At 37.0% G+C, this 27,151-nt stretch overlaps 1 protein-coding gene across 9 annotated transcripts in view; it reads right to left on the reverse strand.

Moving 5' to 3' along the window:
• Positions 1 to 959: 959 nt before the first annotated feature.
• The window catches only part of ZNF148 (zinc finger protein 148), a 139,131-nt gene continuing 112,939 nt past the window's right edge, over positions 960 to 27,151 (reverse strand). For all 9 annotated transcript variants that reach the window (XM_070406405.1, XM_070406404.1, XM_070406407.1 and 6 more), the window contains 2 exons: positions 8,679 to 8,797; positions 960 to 8,241 (listed from right to left, as the gene is read on the reverse strand). In XM_070406405.1, the coding sequence (XP_070262506.1) occupies positions 6,649 to 8,241; positions 8,679 to 8,797 (1,712 nt within the window). In that variant the 3' untranslated portion in view covers positions 960 to 6,648. The remainder of the gene's footprint in view (positions 8,242 to 8,678; positions 8,798 to 27,151) is intronic.

Below are 27,151 nucleotides of genomic sequence, written 5' to 3' on the forward strand. Positions count from 1 at the left end.
CTCCTGACCTGCCTCCCTGTTCCTAACCATTCAAGAAAAACTGGCATGGAGGGAATGGATTAGTAGACTGTCAGTGGTGTTATTCTGCATAATTGGCCAAAGCGCCATGTAGATAAAACCCAGGTCATAGGGTTAATCTTTGCAAAGGCCAATTAGTTTATATTTGTTCCAAGGACTGTACTCCTAACTGCAGACAACTTTCTAACAATGCATTCTGCTGGTCACATGATAGGGGACTCGATAAAAATGAAACTACCTTCACCAATGTGAAAAAAAATCCCATATATGATATGGTAATAGAATCATATCTGTGAAGAAGAAAAAATCACATTGGTTCTTAGCTGTATGTTAAACATTTCAAGTCTAAAATATTGAATAAAAATCTTATCTGTAAAGAAAAAAAGATCACATATATTATTGTGTCAAACACACTTCAGCTTAAAATATCGGACGACGGTACAGCTGACTCCTGCATTTGAACTGCCCAATAGCATCTACACAAAGCTACTGTAAAGGCTCTGCTAATTGTTACCCAATTTGTGTAACTAAACTGTTAATTCTATAAACATCTTTTCTCTTCATATTAATCTACGTACTATAATTTTTAAATATTTACCATTAGTTATTTGGTTCAGAATGTTATGAAATTATTCATAAAACTGTATTCTGTATTTTTTTTATTTTTCAAACAGCCAGTGTCCACATTTAAAATGCAGAATTTGCAAATATAAATTAGTCTAATAATTCAATTAAAAAGAAAACAAAACAATTTCTTTTAGCATCACAATACATAAAAGGGTATTATAAACTCTAAATGGCAAGGTTAACTATATGACAATGCCAGAAGCTGTGAAACTCATTAAACCTCTTAATGAATAGGTCAGTTTAAAGAACATTTCTATGTTCCCAAGATTATGCATGAAAAAAGATTTCATGTAGTATAGAGGCTCAGCAATTCATTCATGGCATAATGTGAGGTCAAGCAAGATTTTATTTTTACAATAACAATAAAAAATACATTTAAACAAAAAAGCCCTCCCAATTGTTTAAAAACAATTCTATTTGGAGGGTAAAATGTATTTTAAAATATACTGACTTACCGAATTTCAATTGTCAGGCTGCTGACTACTGATATGAAAGTTTGTATTTAAAAATATCACAAATATCTTTTTAACAGTGAAAATTTCAATGTGATAAGATTCATTGCAAAGCAATTTTCACCTGAGTAGATTTTGAAATTTAGTGCGCTCATGTATTTGGGGGAAGGAAAGATCCATTTGTGTCAGATAGTAAGTTTGTAGTTGATTCTTTCACATTTATTTCGCAGAGCGTCAAAAGAAACACTTGCTGTGACTTTCCCAGGACACATGACACCTCCCTTTTCCCTGTAAATTTGTTCTGGCATTTTACGAACTCTCAGTATCCATATTTCCATTTAGTTACCCATTTGAGCATAGCAACTCAGTTCATTCAGTTTTATACAACAGTGTCTATATTATGTACATGTTTAATTATCAACAGGAAATAAAAAATAAAAATTTACAGTGATTGAGAAAGGGTCAGAAAATGAGATAGGAATAGTAATACTGTATAATCAGAATATCCTATTATCCTACCAGTTTCAATGACAGGGTTTTTCCTTTATTAGTTGAAATACAAAGAAGGCATAGGGGATCCCAGGAAAATAACACTATATAAGAAAATTCAACGTGCTTCACCATCAGGATTTCCATCACACATTTAATTTCTTCTGTACAATTGTTATAAACTTGTTTTTCTCTTCAAAATCATTAGATTTCCAGGTTAAATTCAGCACTACACAGTATGCCCTTTAAGTAAAATGAGGTTACCTGCTTTATTTGGATACCAAGTTCCCTTCCAGACAGCATTAAAATGAAGACAAGACTACACAGATAAAATCCAGTATAATTCAAATCCAACAATGAAAAATTTCCCCCATATTGTTGCAAAATTCTTTCTACTGAAATGCTCTGCTACAATAAAAAGCATACATTACATATAAAAGATACCAGTGTACTAAAAAGTGACAGAAGTGAACTAGCAAATCCTTCAAAGCACATTTATATAAATGACTAGCATTTAAAAACATTTCTCCTATAAAATGTAGGTCATATACATTTAAAAATTGGCGGTTTTATTTCTAAAGCAGTGATGTGTGTGTTCAAATAGTTAGCTGTTCTGTACAGTATAATATCTACTGAATTCAAACTATAATAGGTTTGTCTTCCTTTGTTATTTAAGTTGAATAAGTTCATCTGATCAGCTGAGAAATCAAGCTTGAAAAATAAGTATCTAAAAATCAAAGTAGAAAGTTTAGAATTATTGAAATGTAGATATGAAATATGAAGAGAACTATTTCACAATGGAGCTGAAGTCACCTCAAAACTTATGGGCTTGAATCTAAAACAGAAAAACAAATATTAAAATTCAAAGCAAACCACGTTAGGTAGCAGTACAGAAGCAGGAAAAAAAAATACAACACACCCCCTTCCTTCAGTGTGATGGGCACTAAGTTTTGCGGTCTTCCTCCATCTTGCAGAAGAGTGGTAAGGCCATTCAATGCTTAGTGAAAGTGAGTACAGATGAAGTCAGATTTAGCCTGTCTCCCCTGCAACTTCAATTATGCTGTGTAAACAGTGTTACGTTCCAATAGGAGGAACAATGGAATTTGTTTATAAAAACTGATTAAAGATAATCATTATTAAATGAAATAAGGATAATCAATAACTCTGAAATGCTTTTTAGAACTTTCCTGATGCTACTTGTAAAGTTAGCACTGCTATGTATTATTGCTTACATACAGTACAACATCATATGCCTTCTAACATAAAGAGTACTGTGATTTGTTTGTACATATTTACAGATTCTTAAAAACAAGCTGTAAAAACATTACATACTTTCAGACAATACAAATTAGCACATTGGTACTCACTTCAAAACAAATGGAATGCATAACATTAATAAACATCATAAAGGAAGACACATAAAGTCCTTGATTGTCAAGACACGTTTATATATAAACTCTAACTGTGCAGAATTAAAGATTCAATCATAGGTACATCCTTATTTGATGAACCATATTTACAGCATGGTATTGCATAAAAAAATAAAATAATGTTTACAGGGTTTTACTTTTTTATCCATTGGATTAAAGAAAGCAACAAACATAACAAGAAATGTTTGTCTGCTTTAGTTTGTTTCCTACCAAAGTTTAAGTGAATAAAGGAAACATACGGTTTTTATTTGCAGAAGATAGCAAAAACAACTGGAAAATTATTTCCCTGAAATAAAGTAATTTGAAACGGAAAAAGTTTAAATTAAATTGCAGAGTCAAAAAGTTTCTCACTGATTATAATAGTGCTTCAAGTAAATATACTGTGACAAAACGAGTTCTAGTTTAAAACGTTCTAAGTCTAAGAAATGTAGCATTACAGTAATGCCTACTTTTAAAGTTTCCCGGCGTTTGTTTTTGTTTTTAAACAGCCCTTTAAAAGCCCAAATTAATAAAATGAAACAAGTGGCAAAAGATCTAACCTAGCTGGCACTTCACGTTTCTCTCACCTGTGGAAATGAAAACCTCCCCTGAGCACAGCCTTTAGCCTTTCTCTCCAAGAGAAAAGGACCCGACCACTGACAGTCCTCAGCCAGAGCTAAAAGGATGGATTTTATGGCATCAAGTAGAAAACTTGCAGGTAGGTCCAAAATAGCTACTCAAATAGTCTGAACCAAACAAAATGTGTGCAATAAGTTAAAAAAAACACAAAATACTTTTAGAATATGTGCAAGAGATATTACCTCATCTAATGCAATCTGTTTCCAATCTTCAAATGCAGGTCCTAAGTGAAAAAGCACCTCATTCACACTGACCAAAGGTTGGAGGGGGTAAAAGCACGTTTCAAAAGAACAATTTGCTCACTGAAAGTAATGAGAAACACAAACTGCAAAAGGATATCTCATATCCTCGATATTCTGATCTAAAGCAGCACAAAAGGCTACTTGCTTTCTCTGCTAATTGCCCAGATAAAAATTAAGTAACTTTCTAAACCAAATTGGGAAACCCACAATGCTGAGATGTTTACCATGTGATAATAGGACAAGGTAACTCTGGTAGGCATTCAGAATTTCACAGTAAGAGAATAACTATACTTAAAGTCAGTCAGTTATGCCAAGTATCACTTATTGCAAAAATGTTTATAATGTGGTAGAAATGTCTGCTATTATACAGATTTAAAGAAATGTGTTGAACACAGGAATGCAAAACCTGAAATTCTGCTTGCTTAACTCCCATTTTCAAAGGCCTTTCTTCGTTAGCTTACCCTAACTGCTCAGCAGTAGAGTCACATTCTAAAAACTGTGCTGCTGTTAAAACAAACTAACAAAAATCTTTATACTGCACCAAGAACTACATCAAGTTCTCAAAAGATCAAAAATTTGATCAGGCTCAAAAAATAACTCAGGAAATAAATGCCTACTATCATCAAGTAGTCCTGTAAGAAAAGACCAATCCTATCTAGGGAGAGCAGTTCCATTTGCACCATCTCACCTGAATGAAGCTTTCCTGCGACTGTGATGTGCAACACAACACACACCATTTTTAAGAGTCAATAATGGCAGAACATTTTAAATATCTACTTCAAAGAAGTCTTGAAAAATCTGCCAGCAAAGAAAGCTGTCAAGTGGAAAAATGAGTATTTCAAGCAAAGCTTAATAACCAAAGTGTAGAGGAAACCACATTAAAGATAATTTATAGTCCTTATTATAAAAACACCAATATGTTCAAAATAACTGAAAATATATTTATGGTGGATATTTCTTTGCTCCCTTTCTTTATGAGAACAGTCTTGGGATAATATTAAATAGAAGAAAAAATAATTTAAATGTATAACATTCTATACTGAAACAAAGACTATAGACCTATAGGGCCAATATAAAAGTTAAAATGGAAATTAACAACAATAAAGTTTCATTTTCCAAGGCTATTAATTTTAGATTATCATTGGTACTCTATCAGTATGTGCATTATGACAAAGATGGCTACTGGTACTATGTCAGTATGTGGGTTATGCAAAGATGGCGAAAACTTCTTTAAAGAAAATGAAAAGTTGGAACAAATAGGATAATAGAATCTATAAAACTAATGTTATTTTCCAAAAATTAAAACTGTCCAAAGTGTAACTCAAACCATCATTCTTCAGAAAAGTATATATGTATATATAAAAGCACTATTTATTGTACCATGCTGTATTATTTTAAGACAAAGTATTAAAAATAAAACATTCATAGTATAAGGATAAAGTCTGTAGTTTATTTAGATTTTGAAATGCAACAAAAAGTTTCCGATCACTCATCTAGCTGAAAAAGAAACTGTAGTTACTAGAATTAGTAAACACTTTTGGTTTGTAAAATAATAATGAACAGTGTTCATTAAAAATTAACTCAAGATAAAATAAGCAATTAAAATGCCCATTTCTTTAGTTCCTCTGGATACTGTTTAATTATCCAATCTATAAAGATTCTAGAGAGAAAAGGATTAAACCAAGTTTTACAGTTCCAAAGATACCCAATTTCCTTTTATTGCCAAAAATTAAAATTGTCAATTATGAGATGATTATGACACAACCATATCAAACCTAAAAATCTAAATCTTTTTTTATTTTGAGAAATCAAAAATACCAAATAGATTCTAAGTGCTCTATGTTAACTGAAGTGTATATGTAAAGTAAAATACAATTAAGTTTTAAAACGTGGAATATACATTTGTATAAGCATTATGTTCTTGGGAATGTAATCTACAGAATATCTTCTTACTAAAACTTCAAAATCTTGATACCTGCACATGAAAAATCATAAAAAATATCTAGGTACAACTGTACAAAGAAACTGACACCAATATGCATACTTCCATAGAAGTGAATGCTTCAAACATTATGTATTTTGGTAAAACTTTTGAAAGTATGCATATTTTAAAAGTAACTAGGCTTTTAAATAGTGGAGTCTTAGACTATCAGATTTTTATTACTTTTTTCCTTAAAAAAAAAAAAAAAACAACAACATGTCAATATAATGCAAAATAAAAATCAAGGGTATATGGCATGTCATTCTTTTTAAAAGGGTGGTTTCCTGGTTTCTTTTCCCCCCACAGGACACACTAATTTATTTACGCCATAATCTCTTGACATTTAAACGTTTGAGTTCACTCTGTAAAGTATAATCAAATTCCCTGCTGAAGTGCAATGACTATGCTGAAAAACTTAAACAGTATGAATAAATTTCACACAATTACTAATCTCCTAAGAATGTACAATGTTATCAGTTAGGAAACAATTGTGCGAAAGTCTTTTTTTTTTTTTTTTCCTTTTAAATGTGGTGTAGGTGGAATAGCAAGTTTCTGATCTAAAACAAGTAATGCATTGCTTCTATAAAGGTGACAACATGTAAGGCAGTTCAAAGAATGCTGACTAACCAAACAAAAGTTATTGGTTTATCTTGCTATTCATATCAGCTTAACTTGTTATATCGCATTGCTCTTAAATCTGTACAGCACTCCATTTTACACAGAGTAACCCCACTCTTGATTATTCTGTTCTAAAGTGCCAGTATTATTTACACACTTTTTTTTTTTTTTTTTTAGCCAAAAGTCTGGCCAGTTGTGGCATCAGGTGAGGATGTCATCCCAGCTCTATCATTTACATTCACCAAGGGAAATTCGGGAAATTCAGCACTTGTCCCTGGTCCCCGAAGGTTCACCTGTCCATTGGCAGTGCTAAATTGAGTAGCTATTCCAGCTCTTGATCCGTGATATGGAGCACGGAAGGGCTGTTCAAAGGAGCTCATTTGGTAAGCTTGGTGGACAGGCTGAGCCTCAGCTTTCTTCTGAGAAGTCACTTGATCCAAAAAGTCCTGTGTTGATGTGGCAGAAGCATGGTTTGTCTCATCACCTGAAAAGGGAAACGAGTGCTGTGAATCACCAACTATTAGTCCAAAGTGGGACTTATCTGGAGTTGTTCTTAGTGGAGAATTCATTCCTGATCGAAAGCTATTGATGGGCATGGCTGCATAGACTTGCTTGTCTATGGAAGAGAATGCTGGCTGACTTGGAAGGGTCTGGTTATCAGTCACAAAGTTAAGGCTCGGGCTATTCAAATAGGCATCATTTTGGCTAGTTCTGTCCAAAGCCTGCTGCAGAAACTTTGAATATTCCTGCAACATGTTGGCTTTATCTGATGAGGATGCTTGGGAGCTTGATCCAACATTCTCTGACTGGGTGACCTCAGGTACTTCTGAAGAATTTATTGATATGCTAGAAGTCACCTCTGTGTCCGAAACACTGAATGATATCTCATGCTGTCCATTAGCTTTATGGGAATAATGATCCAAAAGGGTCTGTAGTACCTCATCCGGAATAACATTTTTGTCATGATTACTCTTAATCTCCACATTCAGTGCCTGTGTATCTAATATGGATGCTGTGGTACTTTCATCGATGACACTTGCCACAGCTGCTTGTGTTACAGAAGGCTGAGAGGCAATGGTACCCACATTCAGCGCATACTCCCTACTACTGTTACTTGCTGCTTGAAGGTATCGCTTCTTCTTCAAAAACTGCATGGCATCATCATAATTAGTGCTGCTATGCACAGGTTTACTGGGACCCTCTTGTAAATTATCAACCTGATCAATGTCAGCATTGCCCTCTGAGTCCAGTAAAGCTTGTTTATCCACAAGTTCAAAGGCATACTTTGAAACTTTGCTCTCCTCATATGTGGATAAAGGTGAAATTGTTTGATTTTGCTCCAGTGGCTGTTTCAGACTTCTCTTACTGTTAATTTTTTTGAGAACCAACTTAGGTGGATGTATTTCTCCTGATGCATCTTCTAAATGCGATCCCCCAACGGAAGAATGTGGCATTTCAACAGCATACTCTGCTACCATATACTCGTCTTTTACTTTAGTACTTGAAGAATAAAGAGGCAAATAATCATTTTTGTCTTTCTTCAGATCAGATTTGTCCAAAGCACTCTCTTTGTCCATCCCAGATTTTTTCTCAGTTTTCTGCCTTTTCTTTTTTGGCAGTGAGTTATCTTTCGGTGATGTAGAAAAGCCAGAATCTTCCTCAGATGTCAGAAGGCCACCTTTGATAGCACATCTGTTCAGTTTTTTGTCATGATTTTCATGGCACATACGTTTATGTTTCAATACACGATCTGTTCTGGAAAAATACTGTTGAATTCAGAGTTTGGTAGTGAGTTTTTTGTTTTAGTTTGTGTTTTTGGCCAACCAAGAAAAGAAAAGAAAAGAAAAGAAAAAAGCAATTAATATAAAGATAGACGTAAGTATATTAATACAAGCAATTCCAAACTAATTTTGCTGAGCCAATCATCTATAAAAATTTAATCAACAACAGTTAGGAAGTTCTTCAAGTAGATCTAGTAGTAACAGTTTTTAATTTATTAGAATTATTTTATAATTTAATTTAGGATAGAAGAATTTTCAAGTGTCAATCATATCTCAATAAAGTGGATTTTTAAAAAAGAATTTCAGCCCAGCCCCCCCCCCCCTCTCTCTCTCTATATATATATCCCTTTCTCCCTCCTCCCCTCCCCCTTCTTTGCTGTCTAAAAATCAATTTTAAAGAAGAATTTTAAACCACCTCTTACCTGTAAACAGTATTCACACTGGTAAGGTTTTTCTCCACTATGAGTTCTCTTATGCCTTTCCATATGATATTTTTGTATGAATCTCATACCACATTCATCACAGCGAAATGGCTTTTCACCTAGTACATGATATAGAAAGTTTACAACAAAACAAATACTGTAAACTAACAAATTATTTTAATACAAGACTCTCTAAATAAATGGCTTTTGAGAGCTGTCACACTTGGCTCTTTTTAACTGATAAAAAGTCTCCCCTATAATAAAGATACTGTCCCATTAAATTTTTCAAATAATATTTTGCTTTATAAAAATGAAAGAGATTGGCTATGCCATTGAAAAGAAAAACCTAAAGCAGACATACTCAATTTCCCTGCCTTTCAATTATGTGCATATATAACATACTCTTTTCCATGGAGACCAGTAGAACCAGGAACTTATAGCAATATGAACACTCTTTCAGTGAGTGGCTTATGTTTCTAATCCTTTTCTCAATCATACAAAACAATATTTTAAAAGAATTTTTGAAAAAGGAAATGTTACCCATACATAGTCCAATACATTTCTTGGGTACAACCATTTTAATTTTACATTGTTTAAAAATATACTTGTGGTTAAATGGAATTGGAATCCTAGGAAAATACTCTTAAAAATCTAATTTACTAAAACATAAGAAGAGCTTAGCTTAGACACTGTCTCAAAAGTAAAGTCTGATTCTCTTTTTTCTCAACTCAAACCAGAATTTCTGATGTCCCTTTGGGAATGAATTAAATGAGCACTGTTAAACTGGACACACATGCACACACACGTTTTAAAAATCTCATGAAGAATCCTTAGCTATAAGGAACCATTACTATGGAGATCTGAAATTAAGTTTTACTTCTAAAACCACAGAGGTACCAAGGCACTTCAATGGGAAAATAAGAGTTTTTTCAACAATGATACTGGTACAATCTGATACCCACATACAAAGGAATGGAGTGGGACCTCTACCTCACCTCATACACACAGTTAACTCAAAATGGATCACAGACACAGATGTGAGAACTAAAACTATTAAATAAAACTTGACCTTGGGTTAGGCAATGATTTCTTAGATATGGCACCAAAAGCACAAGCAACCAAGCAAAAATAAGTAGGATGTTATTTCATCAAAATTAAAAACATTTGTGCTTCAAAGGAAACTATCAAGAAAGTGAAAGACAAAATGGTGTAGCTGCTGTGGGATGTGCGAGGACCAGCGCCCCATCTGCACAAGAGTGGCCTTTTTCAGAGTGGGGGTGGAGTTGTTTGGCTGCCAGGGGTTTTACTTATTAAGTAGTTGAATTTATCAATCTTTTCTTTTATGGATATTAGATTTTGAGTGTTATTTAGAAAGATATTTCCCATTCTAATTTGCCCACACATTTATAGCTTCATTTTTTACATTAAATCTGATACATCTGGAGTTCATCCTCAGAGAGAATGTGAGGTACAGATAATAGTTTATTTTCCCATATGGCTATCCACAGTTTTCCTAACCCACTTATGAGGTGATCTTTTCTTAATCCCATTTTTTATCATAATCATACACTAATAAGTTCCATGGGTCAATTTCTAGACTTTCTATTCTGTTTCATTGGTCTGACTATTCATAACCCAGAACCAACTTTATATTTGTAAACAGTGTATGAATACATAGCATATACATTAAAAATGGTAAAGCTTACTGTATGTAAATTACACCTTAATTTAAAATAATGGAAAAAAGTCTAAAGTCAACAAAACATAGTTCCTTTAAGATGAAAAAGCTACTGAAAATATAAACTATATGCATTATCTATACAAAGCATCATAAGGAAAAATCGTCAGTTATTTTGCATAATAAAACAAATCAGTATTAGCCCATTATCCTCCAAAAGATCAAAACTTTAAAACTCATGGGTAAATAAATATGGTACTAGGAACTTATTGAAGTTCCCTTTTGATTATTTCAATTTCTCAGTGAAATAGGAAGCAGGCTGAAAGTGAGATGGTAAAAGAAAATCCTGGAGGTTTATGGAAAGGAGAGAATATAAAATATGTTTTGAAGAAAGGTTGGCAGCTTTTCTGTAAAAGATCAGACAGTAAATATTTTAGACTTTGAGGGTCATACAACTTTGGTCACAATTACTCAACTCTGCTATTGTAGAGAGAAAATAGCCATAGGTACTACATAAAGGAAAGGGTATAGCTATGTTCCAATAAAATTTCAGTTACAGTAACAGGCAGCAGGTTGCAACTGGCCCATGGGCTAAAATATGGACCACATCTAGATGAGTGGGAGACTGAATGAACTAGAAACAAGTGATTTCCAGTAGGCATTTAGGGTCTACTTAAAGTGACCCTAATACAACATAGCTTTGTTTTATTCCAGAGACGGAAAGAGTTAAAGTTCCCAAAGCTGCAATTTAGCCAAGTGTGTACTATGTATGAGAGAGAGCGAGCAAGGGATATGTGTGTAAGCGAGAATGATTATGATAAACAAAGACTGCTGAATTTAAACTGGGTAAGGAAAGTGATGAAAATACAAGGAAAACAAGGATAGTGAAAAGGAGGCAGAATCGCTGGATTGTAGGTTTTCATGGAGACAAAAGATTGTTGAAGGCTAAGTATTTGAAGGATGAGCAGGAATGACAGGGGATAGTGCATGGAAAATGAGAAAATTTAAATCACGAAGATTTAAGGTAGTCTAAGGTGTGACCAAGAGGAGGGAGAATCAATAGCAAGATCACCAACAAACAGAGGTCTGAAAACTGAGAACATTCAAAAAATAAACTTTGACAGGGGTTGGCAAACTTTTTTTTTTTTATAAAGGGTCAAATAGTAAATATATTAAGGTTTGTGTGCAAGAGGTCAAATCAAGGATATTGTATACATACTTAAATAACGAGGAAGAAAACACAAATTTTTACTGATGAAATTCAAACTACAATAATTATAAGATTGATGGTAACAAAATAAAAATTTTTTTTTTTAGAATACAAATGTCCTAATGAGAAGACTGAAATTATTTTTATGAGAGGAGGTAGTATTTTTTCGAATTGGGGTTTTAAGTTAATGTTCCTATCATCTGTCAGTTGCAAATGTTTATCTGCTAATACTTATCTGCATAAGATTTTACATATTCTATCTTTGAAATTGTCTTGTCAAAAAGACAGGTACTGAAAACAATCCATAAAAACGTATCTTTAATTAAGAATTATTTATCACTTGGAAGGCATTTATAGAAGTCTATTAGATTCTTCTCTTGATATTTGCCTGTTAGCCTGCTATTACATTGCAGATTAATTACTTCCAAATGAAGGTTAGGTGGAATTACAATTTAATGGATTTTGAAATATGGACCTGCATCAAGGTCCAAAAACTGATCGAAGTTGTAGTTTGAGCTTAGAAAGTATATCTATCCCATATTTGTGTGGGGATGGAGGTTTTACTTCTTGTTGCAACTTGTAATGAGGGACGTGTATAAAGCAGCATTTTGTGATTCAATAACCTTAGGAGCTGTCAAAATATCTTAACCACAGTAGAAGTTTCACTGTAAGCACTGTTTTCTCCTTCTTAATGGAGGAGAAATATTTTTAAGTCTTTAGGAAAAGCTAATTTCCAAAGCCCTTCTTCAGTGCTCAATAATAGTGGTTGAGAGTGGTTCTTCTCATTCAGAAAAATTTTAACACTTTTTCTACACTCAAAAACTCCAAATAAAATTTTACCAATTCAAAGCTATTAAGCTGCTGTAGAGAATATCCAGTTTTCCATAAGAGACAAACATTAATGAAAACAAATGATGGGTAAATCCCCTAGAGCAAATGAAGTTTACAGTTGACACTATTGGGTCCAATGACACATAATATATTCAAATGTTTTCCACAAAAAACTGCTCAGGTAATATAACAAATATTCATGTTTTAAATGATTTACATTTTCTCAAGCTTTGTAAATTAGTCCAATTAAACTTTTTTCTGCTCCACACATTTTTCCGTCAGTTGTGACACATCTTAGCAGAATCCATTTCAGATTATACTGAAATAATGTTTATATCATGTATTCTTTTTAAGAAAAATAATTATTGAGCTTTAATTCATACAGCCTGCAATTCAATGAATTAAAGTGTATAATTCCTTTTTAAAAAGATTTTTGTCTATACTTGCTCCACAGAGGCTAATTCTTTAGTCATTAAAACTTAACCTTGTCTCCTTGGATGAATAAAACTGAGTAGTATTGATAATAGCTGTTAACTCACTAAGAGCCAAGGAAACCACTTGGAATTGTTTGTCTTGTTTTTTAGTTCACTACTGAAGTTATTCCATGTAAGATTTCATCTGATAATCTGGGCTCCACAATAAAAGCTTAAAAACCATTATCCTATACCAGTTTTACTCCTTTAGTTCCTTCTGATCACACTGTTATTAAATTTCATCTATATTTATTCTTCCTTTGAAATGTCTTTCTATCCATTTCATTCAGCTTCTAGTCTTAATGTATTGTTCATAAGTTCAGGCCCTCATTAGAGTATGATAGTGGTGCTCCTAAGAAATCTAATAAAAGCAATTGTTTCAATGAGGACGAAAAAATAATGATTGAGATTAGTTTCAGAAGTTACTTTCCTGTAATGGAAAAAAGTATTAATAGCTAATTAATTAATCTAAAACACAAACACTAACTAGCAAATAAATCCATACTGTTACCAAAGTAGTAGCTTCAAATCACAATTCAGCACAATGATTTAATGTAAAGTTTAAGTTTATACACAATATTCAGGAACACATTTACCACCTAAGAACTGTCATCCGAAATGTAAAAACAATACATATGTAACAGCTTGGAAATACAAAACATTACATGAAACACAAGGGGCAAAATGACCAAAAATGCTATTATTCTGCTAAAATGGCCATTGTCTATTTTTTGGTTGCATTCTTTCTCTTTTTAGTATCATAAAAAGCTAGGTAACACTGGCTAGCCACTGAGCAAATTCTCCCACTAAATAATAACCCAGAAGTCTCAGAAATAAAGCAGAGCACCAAGCAATGTTTTTGGTAGGTAGCTTCCATCCCTCCCTGTAACAATCATTCTCTTCTCCACCCTTGCTTAGCATCTCCTAAACAACAACCCCTCAAATTTGTCTCCTGCCTAGTCCCTAACATTTAGGTCCATGGCTTCTGCCTAACAAAAACCTCTGCATTTGTCACTGAATTCTAAAATTTTAAAATAATCTTTCAGTTCCAAGTTCCTGAGTCCACTGTCCATTTCTCATACAATAAAATGTCTTAACTAGATAGTATATCTATACTAATAAAAGGGTAATATACTAATTAGACTGGGAGATCGGACATCTTCTGACCATCTGACTTCCTTCCGGACAAAGCCACAGTAGTGGGGGCCAAAGCAGAGGCGGTTAGGGGCGATCAGGCCAGCAGGGGAGGGCAGCTGGAGGCTATGAGGCTGGCAGGGGAGGGCAGTTGGGGGCCATCAGGCTGGCAGGGGAGTGGTTAGGCGGCGATCAAGCCAGTAGGCAGGCAAGATGTTAGGAGCCAGTGGTCCCGGATTGCAAGAGGGATGACCCTGTGGGATGGGGCCTAAACTGGCAGCCGGACATTCCCTGAGGGGTCCTGGATTGGAGAGGGTGCAGGCCAGGCTGAGGGGCCCCACCCCCCTGCACAAATTTCGTGCATTGGGCCTCTAGTTTTTCTATAAGGACAATGTTAGATCTTCTCAAGATTCTAGAATTACAGGTGATCAGACTCAGTGTCCCTCCCCTCTACCCTATGATAAAAAAAACTAAAAGGTAGGTGAAGTAGGCAAGAACATATCTAATTGATGTTTAGGGATGAAGAGAATTCCTCCATTAGATAAGCACAACAGGCCCATGCAGAATACTATTTCGTTTCAAAAAACAGTAATAAATGTGTTGTTCTCTTTGTGTTGGCATTCATTTTATTTTTCACAACGGCACTTTTAAAAAATTTAAGTAATTAATCTACAATCTGGTCAAAACCCCAAGGTAATTAATTGAAAGTTGACATAATATATTTTCTGGAATAACTAAAAATGCACACTGAAAGTTTTTGCTCAACAGCATTCTTTAAGCACCCTTAGAAAGTCAAAATCAGCCCTGCTGGAGTGGCTCAGTTGGTTGAGTGTTGTCCTGTGCGCTGAAGGGTTGCCAGTTTGATCCCCAGTTGGAGCACGTACGGAAGGCAACCAATCGATGTTTCTCTCTCTCTCTCTCTCTCTCTCTCTCCCTCCCTCTCTCTGTATGTCTTCAGGTGAGGCTTAAAAAAAGAAAGTCAAAATCAAAACAGATAATAAAACATAGGTAAAGAAAAATCCATTAAAGACCTCTCAAAAATTTACAGAGGGGTAAAATTATATGGGGAAAGAAAAGAATAAACTTTTCGTTTTTTTCATACCGCTGTGAGGAGGAGACAACACAGAGCTCTACAGGAAATAAAGAGTAGGAAGTACTCGCATCAACGATCAATGATGCAAACAGCAAAAATGTGGAATGGGAGACAAGCTGGATAGAGAAATAACTACATTAGGATGTCAAACCCTATGACCTACATTCGCTTCTTTTTTTTTTTTTTTTTAATATTTTATTGATTTTTTACAGAGAGGAAGGGAGAGAGATAGAGAGTTAGAAACATCGATGAGAGAGAAACATCGATCAGCTGCCTCCTGCACATCTCCCACTGGGGATGTGCCCGCAACCCAGGTACATGCCCTTGACCGGAATCGAACCTGGGACCCTTCAGTCCGCAAGCCGACGCTCTATCCACTGAGCCAAACCGGTTTCGGCAACATTCGCTTCTTAACAGTATCATGAAGTAAGATTCTCTCCAAAAGATCTACAGTAGAGCAAAACAAGTTACAAAATATGTAGAAGCTATTATCATCATTGTGGCTGCTTTCAAAGAAAGTCAAGACACTCATAAAATTTAGATGGGGGTTGAAAACATTTAAGCATTTTTGAAAAATAGGAACTCTTCAAAGATAACATCTAAACATCTTAAAAATATCCAGAATAAGAATGAATTACCTTGATAAATAAATTTAATTTCCCTAAATATTCTAAATTCTATTTCATCATAACTGTGTCCAAATCAGATAGTACATTTTGTCAGCCACTCTTCCACCAAAGGCCCAAATGAAATGTATGAATTCTGCCCTAGCCAGTTTGGCTCAGAGGATAGAGCGTCGGCCTGCGGACTGAAGGGTCCCAAGTTCGATTCTGGCCAAGGGCACATGCCTGGGTTGCGGGCTTGATCCCCAGTGGGGGGCGTGCACGAGGCAGCCAATCAATGATTCTCTCTCATCATTGATGTTTCTATCTCTCTCCCTCTCTTCCTTCTTCTCTGAAATCAATCTATAATAAGAAAAGTGTTATATGCTAATTAGCCTGGACAGCTGAACAACCTTCCGGACGTCATTCCAGACGAAGCAATGGCGGTGGGGGCAAGGCAGAGGCGCTGCCATGGCGGGTGGGGGCCATATTAGAGGCAGTTAGGAATGATCAGGCAGGCAGAGTGGTTAGGGGTGATCAGGCAGGCAGGTGAGCAGTTAGGGGTGATCAGGCTGGCAGACAGAGTGGTTAGGGGTGATGAGTCAGGCAGACAGAGGAATTAGGAGCTATCAGGCAGGCAGGAGAGTGGTTAGGGGCGATGAGGCAGTCATGCAGAGTGGTTAGGAGCCAGTGGTTCCAGATTGTGAGAGGGATGTCCGACTGCCGGTTTAGGGACTGGGCCTAAACCGGCAGTCGGACATCTCCTCAGGGGCCCCAGATTGTGAGCGGGTATAGGCCGGGCTGAGGGACCCCACCCCCATGCACAATTTTTGTGCACTGGGCCTCTAGTAAAGAAATTTTTTAAAAGTATGGATTCTGAGTTTGTGCCATTAAAAGTCAAATGAAAAATCAACAACAAAAAATTATCAACAACAAAAAATTTTGACATTTGAATCCTTAACGAATTCAAGATTTGAAAGACATAATCAACATTCAATTGGGTTCTGGAATAATAAATAGAAGTAGCTACCAAATGGCAGCTTCAAATATTGGAGAATCGTGAAGGTCTTCAGGCATTTGAGTTCAAGGAAGTAACTGGGTGTTTTCCCTAAAGAATACGGTGCGAAAGGAATTGTAAAACAAAGCATTAGATCTAGACTCAAATGTTTTATGCTTTATCTTTTGTAGAATGTAAAATAATTTGGGGAGCAGGGAAGGAAGGTCCCATATTAAAGGAAGGCAAACTAACAAATGAAAGAGTAAAGAAACTTACTTTTGTTCTAGACTAACCATGTTTTTTAAAGTGCAAAAGTACTTTTTAAAAAAATCCAAAACATCAAAAATAAAAAATTACTCTGAGAGTAATGTTTTTGTAAATTAGGACATCCTGTTAAAGTTAAATTTGGGTTGTCCTTTTTCAGCTCTTTTTCTGAAAATCAGTGCATCCTATACCATTCAAAAACGAAGAGGATCCAAAGTCCAGAAAACATAACTTTCTTTGTTTCACTGTACTATTCAGTGGTTTCCAAGTTTTACCTGCTGCCTATAAACTGGTCAAAACTGAAGTAATACGACATTCCTTGAAGCTTAACAATGCTGTTTCATTTGTTTAAATTTTAAGTAAACTTAACTAATAAATTTGCAATTAGCTGCATAAATTATAATTTTTCATATTAATTATCTATATATATAAAAAGCCAGTGACCTGAACGCTGGGGAAACTGGTTATCAATGATGCCCACTGCGGCCAGAGAAACGGCTGATCAGGGGGTGGGCCTGGCCAGCCAACCTCCCGCAGCCCCTCCCCCGCAGCCAGCTCTGCCCCCCAGTGGGCCCCCACCACCCCAATTGGGGGTGGGGCTGGCCAGCCAACCTCCCATGGCCCCTCCCCCAGTCCCATTTGGGGGCAGGGCCTGCCGGCCAATTGCCACGGCCCCTCCCCCCAGCCGACCCTGCCCCGATCAGGCCATGATTGGGGTGGGCTTGCCGGCCAACTTCTCCCTGTCTCCTCCTCGCGACAGGCCTGGCCCTGATAGGGGCTGGGCTGGCTGGACACCACCCCCATGCAAGAATCCGTGCACTGGGCCTCTAGTAGTTAACAAAACAGTTAAAAATTTCCAGTTTTCTTCACAAAACAATAATATTCTTCCAACAAGGGAGTTAAATGCCCTGGTATTTTATAATAGTTACAGGATAAGTTTGATACTCCTTAGATGGGCATCAAGGCTTGACAATATAACTCTAAAATCAAGCCTTCTAGTCTTAATCTCATTACTACTCTACCCACTCCTTTCTGCTCTACTCAGAATGGCCATTTACATGCTGTCCCTCTTGCCCGTGTCCACCCTATACCAACTGGAATTTGTTCTTACTCCTACATCCTCAGTCTTTATTTCAGGCAGGCATACCCAATAACCCACAAGCCATAAGGCCAGGTCCAGAAGTGACTGCTCTTACCTGAACAAAATAAAAACCTCTGTTTAAAACCAAAAGTTTTTGTGAGCTTAAAATGTTCTTGGTGCTAGATCTACCCTTTCAATAGCATACTGGTTAAAAGCATGAACTTTGAAGACCTGGACTGTGACATTAACCAGTTGCGTACCCTGGAGTAAGTCACTTAATCATTTTGACCCATAAGTTTTCTTATCTGTAAAAAAAAAAATTTAATTAATTAATTAATAATAATAATTGTACCCTTCTCACAAGACTGCTGTGAGGACAAAGATAGTTTATGTATTGTGGTTAATAGAGTGCTTGGCAGAGAATAGGTACTCAATAAATTTGACAGTACTAATAGGTTTGTGATCATAATGACTTCTTGGGAATTTCTGGCACTTTTTTGCCCCACTCAAACACACTATTTATTTTGTTAAAGTCAAGCACAATGATCTATTGAGAGGTAAGTAGTAAGTGTCAAGCATGAAATCTGTGCACATTTTCCACACTGAACTGCAGGATAAAAGCCACAGGCAATAGCCCTGACTGAAATCTTGCTAATACAGAGCATTCCGCAACTGAGCTATGACAAGGGTAAGGAATCAGGAATTTCTAGTTTTTTAACTATCTTGAAGTACCTGCCTCCATCTGGTTCTTCATCCAGTATATCTGACACTCTGCTTGTCTTGTTATCCAGCATCTATAATTATCCTGATGTCTGCTTGTCTGATTTTTAAGTTGCTACTCTCTGTGTGTTTCTGAATTGATGTCTACCACCAATTTACCTATCCGTTCCCAGATTCCCAACATCAGTGCACTCCTGATTTTTCTCCTGGCCCTGGCTTCCGTCATGCTTCTGCTCTACCACCTACAGTTCCTGTGATGACACCTGACTCCCACGTAACACAGGGGAGTAATTACAAAATCTAAATCTACCTCATAGGGCCAGTTACGTACTACCTCTCCCATGAAGCCACCAAGCTGAATCCTCAATGGTCTAATTCATCTCGACTGCTAAAGCACCAGTTCTGTACTACTTTATAGGATTTGTCAAGTTGTGTATTCACACAATGATGATACATAAATAAGAATGAGACCACTTCTGGAGATCTGTTAAACTAAAAGACTTGTCAAAACAAAATGGTAAGCAATTTTTTTTTTTTAAATACAGGCACTATAAACTAATAAAGAACATTTTACATGAATCTGAGGGGAACGGTTACTCACACACACAAAATACACATAGATACTTAACTGAAAACTAGGCAACTTACATTATAAAGCCTCTTTGATTCTCCACATTTCAGTTCTAATGCATAATGTTAAAATAGAGTTAATTTTCTGGATGACTCCCACCCCTCTTTCTCCGCCCCCCCCCCCCCAAACACAGAAAACCTTTAAGTATGGTACAGTGTTTTATTTATAGGTGTATGTATGATTTCTTTTTTATCTTTACTGAGATGTTTGTTATATAGTGTGCAATTTTTATGTGTAATCAAATCTTTTAGTGTGAATTATTAACAGTTTTGCAGAGGAAAAAAAAATCTGGTTTCTGAAAGCTTTGTTAAAGCAGAGAATGTCAGTCACAGTAATCTGTACCTCCCTGCTTAATCTTTCTTGGCAAGCTCTGTCCATGCCAGTGCTGTCTGGCTTCAGCAGTCACAATGCCAGGAGCTCACACTATAGGCCACGCTCTCAGTAGCACAAACAGGATTCAGTTCCTTCATCTTCCAAAGAGTTAAACCCTAACTAGGACTGTAACATTTTCTCTTAATAGGACTACTTCATTAGAGCTAATAAACCATAAACTAGGGTATTTAAATAACGAGAAGAAAACCATAATTTACAGTAATAACCGAACCATACTGAAGGAAATACAAAGTGTTGAGCTAACTAAGTCAAGGGTGAATCAACATTCTCTCTGACTCCACCTACTAGGCCAACTAGTTTAAAAAATAATAATGCAGCTGGGGGTTGGGGGTGGGTTTAACAAAAAAGAAAAAAAAAATAATGCTATTATTCAGCTATTTAACATAGTTGTGAGCAAAAATCATAGTCAAGAGGGAAAGGGGATAATATATGTTTTTAGACATGAAACACGCTTACTCAGAAGATGTTTTCTAGTGTTTCTTACTACATTTTTAGCTATAAAATTGTACGATTTTCCTCTAGAAAAGAACATACCTGGGTATATGTCATTCTAACCTTCTATATATGTATTTGAAAATGCAGAAGAAAAGGCCCTTTAGATAAAAGTACCTGATCACAAAGCAAATATTCCAGTGATGATGAATGTTTAACCTTGGTGTGTACCTGAGCAGTAATTCTGACCCTAAACAAAATGATCGATTAGGATCATTATGTTCAACCTTCACTTCAAGTCCTCACCTTCTCTCCCATATTCCCAAACATATCATAAGCAAAAGATCTACAATATATTCACAAGACATAAATTTCCCATAACTGCCAAAAATAGCAATCCCAAGGATATCCCATTTTGACAGTTTTCAATGCCTTATGCTAACGAAATAAAGCTTTAACCAGAATTTCAAAGATCAGCCTTGAGATGAAAAAGTACTCTCGCTTATAGTGGTATTTTGTAGACTAGCCTAAATTTAGGAAAGAGAAGGAAGGAAGTGACAGTCTGTACAGACTGAGTTTAAAATTTCTATTTGAAAACCAAATCAAGCTAGGTTCTTGGGTTTTTTTTTGTTTGTTTGTTTTTTGTTTTTTTTTAATATATTTTATTGATTTTTTACAGAGAGGAAGGGAGAGAGATAGAGAGTTAGAAACATCGATGAGAGAGAAACATCGATCAGCTGCCTCCTGCACATCTCCTACTGGGGATGTGCCCGCAACCAAGGTACATGCCGTTGACCGGAATCGAACCTGGGACCTTTCGGTCCGCAGGCCGACGCTCTATCCACTGAGCCAAACCGGTTTTGGCAGGTTCTTGGTTTTTAAACACCACAGAGAATTTCTTTATTGGTGGCAAGAGCAGCCAACCAGGTAATGATTTTTAATCATGTTGTAAATGGAGGAGAGAATGGGCTTGGGGCTGGGAGACTGCATGAGACAGGGTAATAAAAAGGATGAGGGAGGCCATAAGGAGAATAGAGCCTGTAAGAACTAGTAATTATTCTCAGCACACAACCTTTGAGAATCAGTTGATAGGTGACTCATTATCTTCTTTACAATTTAAAATAGATAAACATATGCAAATAAAAAACATATGCAATAACCAATTACTTCAATGCATTCTTCTAAACTAAGAGCCTATAGAGAGAAAGACTTGACATGGGCAAACTTAAAGGCAGGATGCCCCTCCAAAAACAAAGGCTATTTAAAACATGAAAGAACAGTAAGAACAAAAAGATAAACGGAGATTGTATTTGTGGTTCTAAATATCTATTCCCAGATAAGTATAGCTTACAGGTATCTTGATTATAAGACAAAAATATCTTACTGTCTTCAGAAAAGTCTTTATAATAAAAGGCTAATATGCAAATAGACCAAACAGTAGAACAACCGGTTGCTATGGTGTGCACTGACCACCAAGGGGTAGATGCTCAATGCAGGAGCTGCCCTCTGGTGGTCAGTGTGCTCCTACAGGGGGAGCGCCACTCAGTCAGAAGCTGGGCTCACAACATCCCCGGAGGGCTCCCGCCAGGCTGAGGGAACCCTCCCTCCCCACCCCCCCCACCCCCCCCCCCGTGCAAAATTTTATGCACCGGGCCTCTAGTAGTCTATAAGAAGAATCAAGAAAAGAAGGAAAATCTAGTCCCCTTCTATCAGTAGTTCCACCTGGAAGGTGATGGGGGAATGACACAGGACCAATGGGGTAAAATTGAAAGTCTCTTCAAAAGAAACTTCTCTATGTTAAGGAACGATACTGACTGGTTTGCCCTGATTCCTCTCAACTCCTATCTTCTCCTAACATATTCTCTTTAACATGGGAGCTCCATACTTTGTTTCAGCCCCTTTTAGAGGTTACCAAATTCACAGGAAGCCTTAGTAGCAGAGCAAGAAAAATGAAAAAAGGCCAAAAGCAATTGTTCTGCTTGGAGTCCCATTCAGCATTGGTAGTGATCTTAAATATGTACTCTGGAGTCACAGAGACCTACACAGGAATCTTGGCTCCACCATATACTAGAGCCTATCTGCTCTCTCCTCTATTCTCCTTTTCCAAAAATAAATGTATAGATAAATATTTAAAGTATTTTGTTTTTGTTGTTGTTTTTTAACCTTTTTATTTATTATTTTGCTTTTTACTTTTCTTCTTATCCACTCATTCTCTTTCTACTTCCTCCATATTGAGCCGTGGCCATTCCCCTATTCATTCAATTCCTTTACCTTACTTTCTAGATATAAGCTCTGTCTCTACAGATTCTGTCCCCACCCCCTTTTTTTCTGGATGTTTGTTGTTGGCATTTTTTGGTTTGTTTGTTTTGTGGGGTTTTCTCCCTATACATGTGTATTCTTTCCCCCCTATTTTTCTTTTCTCTCTTACTCTTTTTCCTTTTCGCAATATCATTTTTTTGCTCTCTTTTCTCTGTCCTAATTCTCTTTTCTCTGGTGGGCACTTTTATTGGGGTTATTGATGTCGTGAGTACATTCATGTTTTGTTCCCTTTGTGTTGTGTCTTAATGAGTTGTATTTTGTGCTGTTTGGTCAACATGGTAGAGAGTGAGCCACATAACTAGATACCTTGAGAGGAGATTCCATCCACGAACGGGATAATAACATTCAAGACCCAAATACACCAAAAGAACCCAAATATCCCAAGTAGGGGGCATCTCTGGAATCACATAATCAAATCAATTGATGCAGAAAGAGCATTTGACAAAATCCAACACCCATTTTTGATAAAAACTCTCAGCAAAGTGGGAATAAAGGGATCGGACCTCAACATAATAAAAGCCTTATATGACAAACCTACAGCCAACATCATACTTAATGGACAAAAAGTAAACCCATTTCCCCTAAGAACAGGAACAAGACAGGATGCCCACTTTTACCACTCCTGTTCGACATAGTACTGGAAGTGCTAGCAATAGCTATCAGACAAGAAGAAGAAATAACAGGCATCAAAATTGGAAAAGAAGAAGTAAAACTGTCCTTATTTGCAGATGACATGATATTGTACACAGAAAATCCCCAAGACTCCATCAAAAAAATTCCAGCCTTAATAAATGAATTCGGCAATGTAGCAGGATACAAAATTAACATCCAGAAATCTATGGCTTTTTTATACACCAACTAGTGGCCCGGTGCACAAAATTCGTGCATATTAAAAGGGACTTAATTAGAGGAAATATTTTAAAATTGCTATTTGCCCTTTCTCTATAATAGAAGTGTCAGAGATGAAAGAAAATTAGTAAAAATATATGAAAATATCCCTCCTGTCAGAGTCTGTGGCATGCCATGGGACACAGAGTCAAGTCGCCGCCCACCCGCACGCCCCTCGAAATCGCATGAGACCCAGACCCGGCTGCCCCACCCGTCAAGCCCCGCAGGTGGGGGGCACAGCCTCAGGTTCCCCTTCAAGCCCTGCCGGGTAGGAGGCATGGCCTCAGGTTCCCTGTCAAGCCCCGCCAGGCAGGGGGTGCGGTCTCAGGTCCCCTGGCCCTGGCATGAGGATGCGAGGCCATGATGACCATTTGCATATTAGCTCTTTATTACATAGGATAATGAACTCACAGAAAGAGAAACTAAAACAACAATCCCATTTACCATTGCCCCCCAAAATTAAGATACTTAGGAATAAACTTAACTAAGAAGGTAAAAGACCTGTACTTGGAAAACTACAGGACACGGAAAAAAAGAGAGAGAGGAAGACATAAACAAATGGAAGAACGTACCATGTTCATGGAATGGTAGAATCAACATCATTAAAATGTCCATATTACCCAAAGCAATCTACAGATTCAATACACTCCCCATTAAAATACCAACGGCATATTTCACAGACCTAGAACAAATGCTCCAAAAATTCATATGGAATAATAAAATAACCCTGAATAGTCACAGTAATCCTGTAAAAGAAGAACAAAGTTGGAGGGATCACATTACCAGACATCAAACTATATTAAAAGCCACTGTTCTCAAAAATGCCTGGTACTGGCACAAGAACAGACATATAGACCAATGGAACAGAACAGAGAACCCAGAAATCGACCCAAGCCATTATGCTCAATTACTATTTGACAAAGGAGGCAAGAGCATACAATGGAGTCAAGACAGTTTCTTCAATAAATGGTGTTGGGAAAATTAGTCAGATACAAGCAGAAAAATGCAACTAGAACACCAACTTACACCATACACAAAAATAAACTCAAAATGGATAAAGGACTGACACATAAGACAGGAAGCCATAAAAAATTTAGAAGAATCCATAGGCAGCAAAATATCAGACATATGTCGTAGCAGTATTGTTACCGATACAGCTCCTAGGGCATTGGAAACTAAGGAGAAAATAAACAAATGGGACTACATCACAATAAAAAGCTTCTGCAAAGCAAAAGAAACCATCAACAAAACAACAGGAAAGCCCACTGCATGGGAGAACATATTTGCCAATGCTGTTTCAGACAAGGGTTTAATCTCCAAAATCTACAGGAAACTCATACAACTTAACAAAAGGAAGATAAACAATCCAATCAAAAAGTGGGCAATGGACCTAAATAGACACTTCTTGAAAGCAGACATACAGAAGGCCAAGAGACATATGAAAACATGCTGAAAGTCACTAATTATCCGAGAGATGCAAATCAAAACAACAGTGAGGTACCATCTCACACCTGTCAGAATGGCTATAATGACAAGTGCTGGAGTGGATGGGGAGAAAAAGGAACCCTCGTGCACTGCTGGCAGGAATGCAGACTGGTGCAACCACTGTGGAAAATAGTATGGAGTTTCCTCAAAAAGTGAAAAATGGAACTCCCATTTGACTCAGTAATCCCACTTCTAGGAATATATCCCAAGAAATCAGAAACATCAATCAGAAAGGACATATGCACCCCTATGTTCATAACAGCATAGTTTACAATAGCTAAGATTTGGAAACAACCTAAGTATCCAACAGCAGATGAGTGGAATAAAAAACTGTGGTACATCTACACAATGGGACACTATGCTGCTATAAAAAAGAAGGAACTTTTACCATTTGCAACAACATGAATGGAACTGGAGAGCACTATGCTAAGTGAAATAAGCCAGTCGGAGAAAGATAAGTATCATATGATCTCACTCATTTGTGGAATATAATGAACAGCATAAACCAGTGGACAGCAAACTCATTAGTCAACAGAGCCAAATATCAACAGTACAACAATTGAAATTTCTTTTGAGAGCCAAATTTTTTAAACTTAAACTATATAGGTAGGTACATTGTTATTAACTTAATTAGGGTACTCCTAAGGCTTAGGAAGAGCCACACTCAAGGGGCCAAAGAGCCACATGTGGCTCGCGAGCCGCAGTTTGCCGACCACAGGCATAAACTGATGAACAAAATTAGATCCAGAGACAGGGAAACACCGAACAGACCGTCGAACTTCAGAGGGAAGGCAGGAGAGAGGGGGCGGGTGTAGGAGATAATCAGAGACTTGTGTACATGCACATTAGCATAACCAATGGACACGGACACTGGGGCAGTGGGGGCTTGTCCTGGGGGTTGGAAGTGGCCGGAGAGGGGTTGATGGGGGTAAAAGGAGACATATGTAATACTTTAAACAATAAAAGAAAAAGATACCCTATGGCCTAGCACAGTTGTTTCCCTAAATAGTGAGATGACAGGATTGTGACCAGCACTTTAAAAACAAATTTACTAGAACAAAATAGGAAACAACAGAGTGCATGCAATAAGGGTAAACACTGTTTCAAAATCTTTTTTTTAGATCCTCTCTCTCTCTCTCTCTCTCTCTCTCTCTCTCTCAACTGGGCCTCCTATAGTTTTTGTGTGTTGCCTTCCCCATGTAACCTTTAACAAAGAGCACATTTAGCTCTTCCTCAGGGTACAATAGCATCTATACTAATAAAAGGGTAATATGCTAATTAGACTGGGAGACCGGACATCTTCCAAACATCTTCTGACGTCTTTCCAGACAAAGCCACAGTGGTGGGGGCCGAGGCAGAGGCAGTTAGGGGTCATGAGGCCGGCAGGGGAGGTCAGTTGCGGGCCATGAGGCCGGCAGGAGAGGTCAGTTGGGGGTCATTAGGCCGGCAGGGGAGTGGTTAGGCGGCTGTCAAGCCAGTAGGCAGGCAAGCAGTTAGGAGCCAGCAGTCCTGGATTGTGAGGGGGATTTCCGACTGCCGGGTTACGCCCCATCCTCGGAGGAATGGGACCTAAGCCAGCAGTCAGACACCCCCCGAGGGGTCCTGGATTGCAGAGGGTGCATGCCGGGCTGAGGGACACCCCCCACCACCCCGTGCACCAGGCCTCTAGTTTTGTATAAAATTCTACACTATTTATTACAACACAGTGCCTGTTCATATATATATCTCTACCATTAGAATGTAAACTCCAAGGAAACTTTCTTGTATGACCTCTGTATTTCTAATACCTAAAGAATACTGAAGGCTCAGTAACATTTTGTTGAATGAATGAGTCATCAAAATCTAACAGGTATTAAGAACATACAAAAATAGTTAAACATTTTCACTTATCATTGTCTGATCAGGTTTTATTATTACAAAGAAATTTAGCTATAAGTCATAATAAAAAAAGTTGTTCTTTTTCCAAAAGTGCCTAATATACTCCCTTCCATCTGGAAGTGACAAATAAATGTTTACTTAAGAAACTGAAATGGGTGGTGTGCATAATAATCTTTGAAAAGTAGAACATCAAAGCATAAAAATATGCTGCATAGTTGAAGTTTTATTTAAGGAGATCAGCCACATTCATGCTTCTTGTTAGGGGCAAAGAAAGGTAAGGAAAGTTATTGGGCAGAAAAGGTTGCTTTTCTACATGACAAACTATCTAAGGCTCCCCTTTCACAGGTAATGCAAGTACCATGAG

The sequence above is a fragment of the Myotis yumanensis genome, unplaced genomic scaffold (assembly GCF_028538775.1).
Source record: "Myotis yumanensis isolate MYYU_CA2020_CCGP unplaced genomic scaffold, mMyoYum1.0.hap1 SCAF_2, whole genome shotgun sequence".
NCBI lineage: Eukaryota > Metazoa > Chordata > Mammalia > Chiroptera > Vespertilionidae > Myotis > Myotis yumanensis.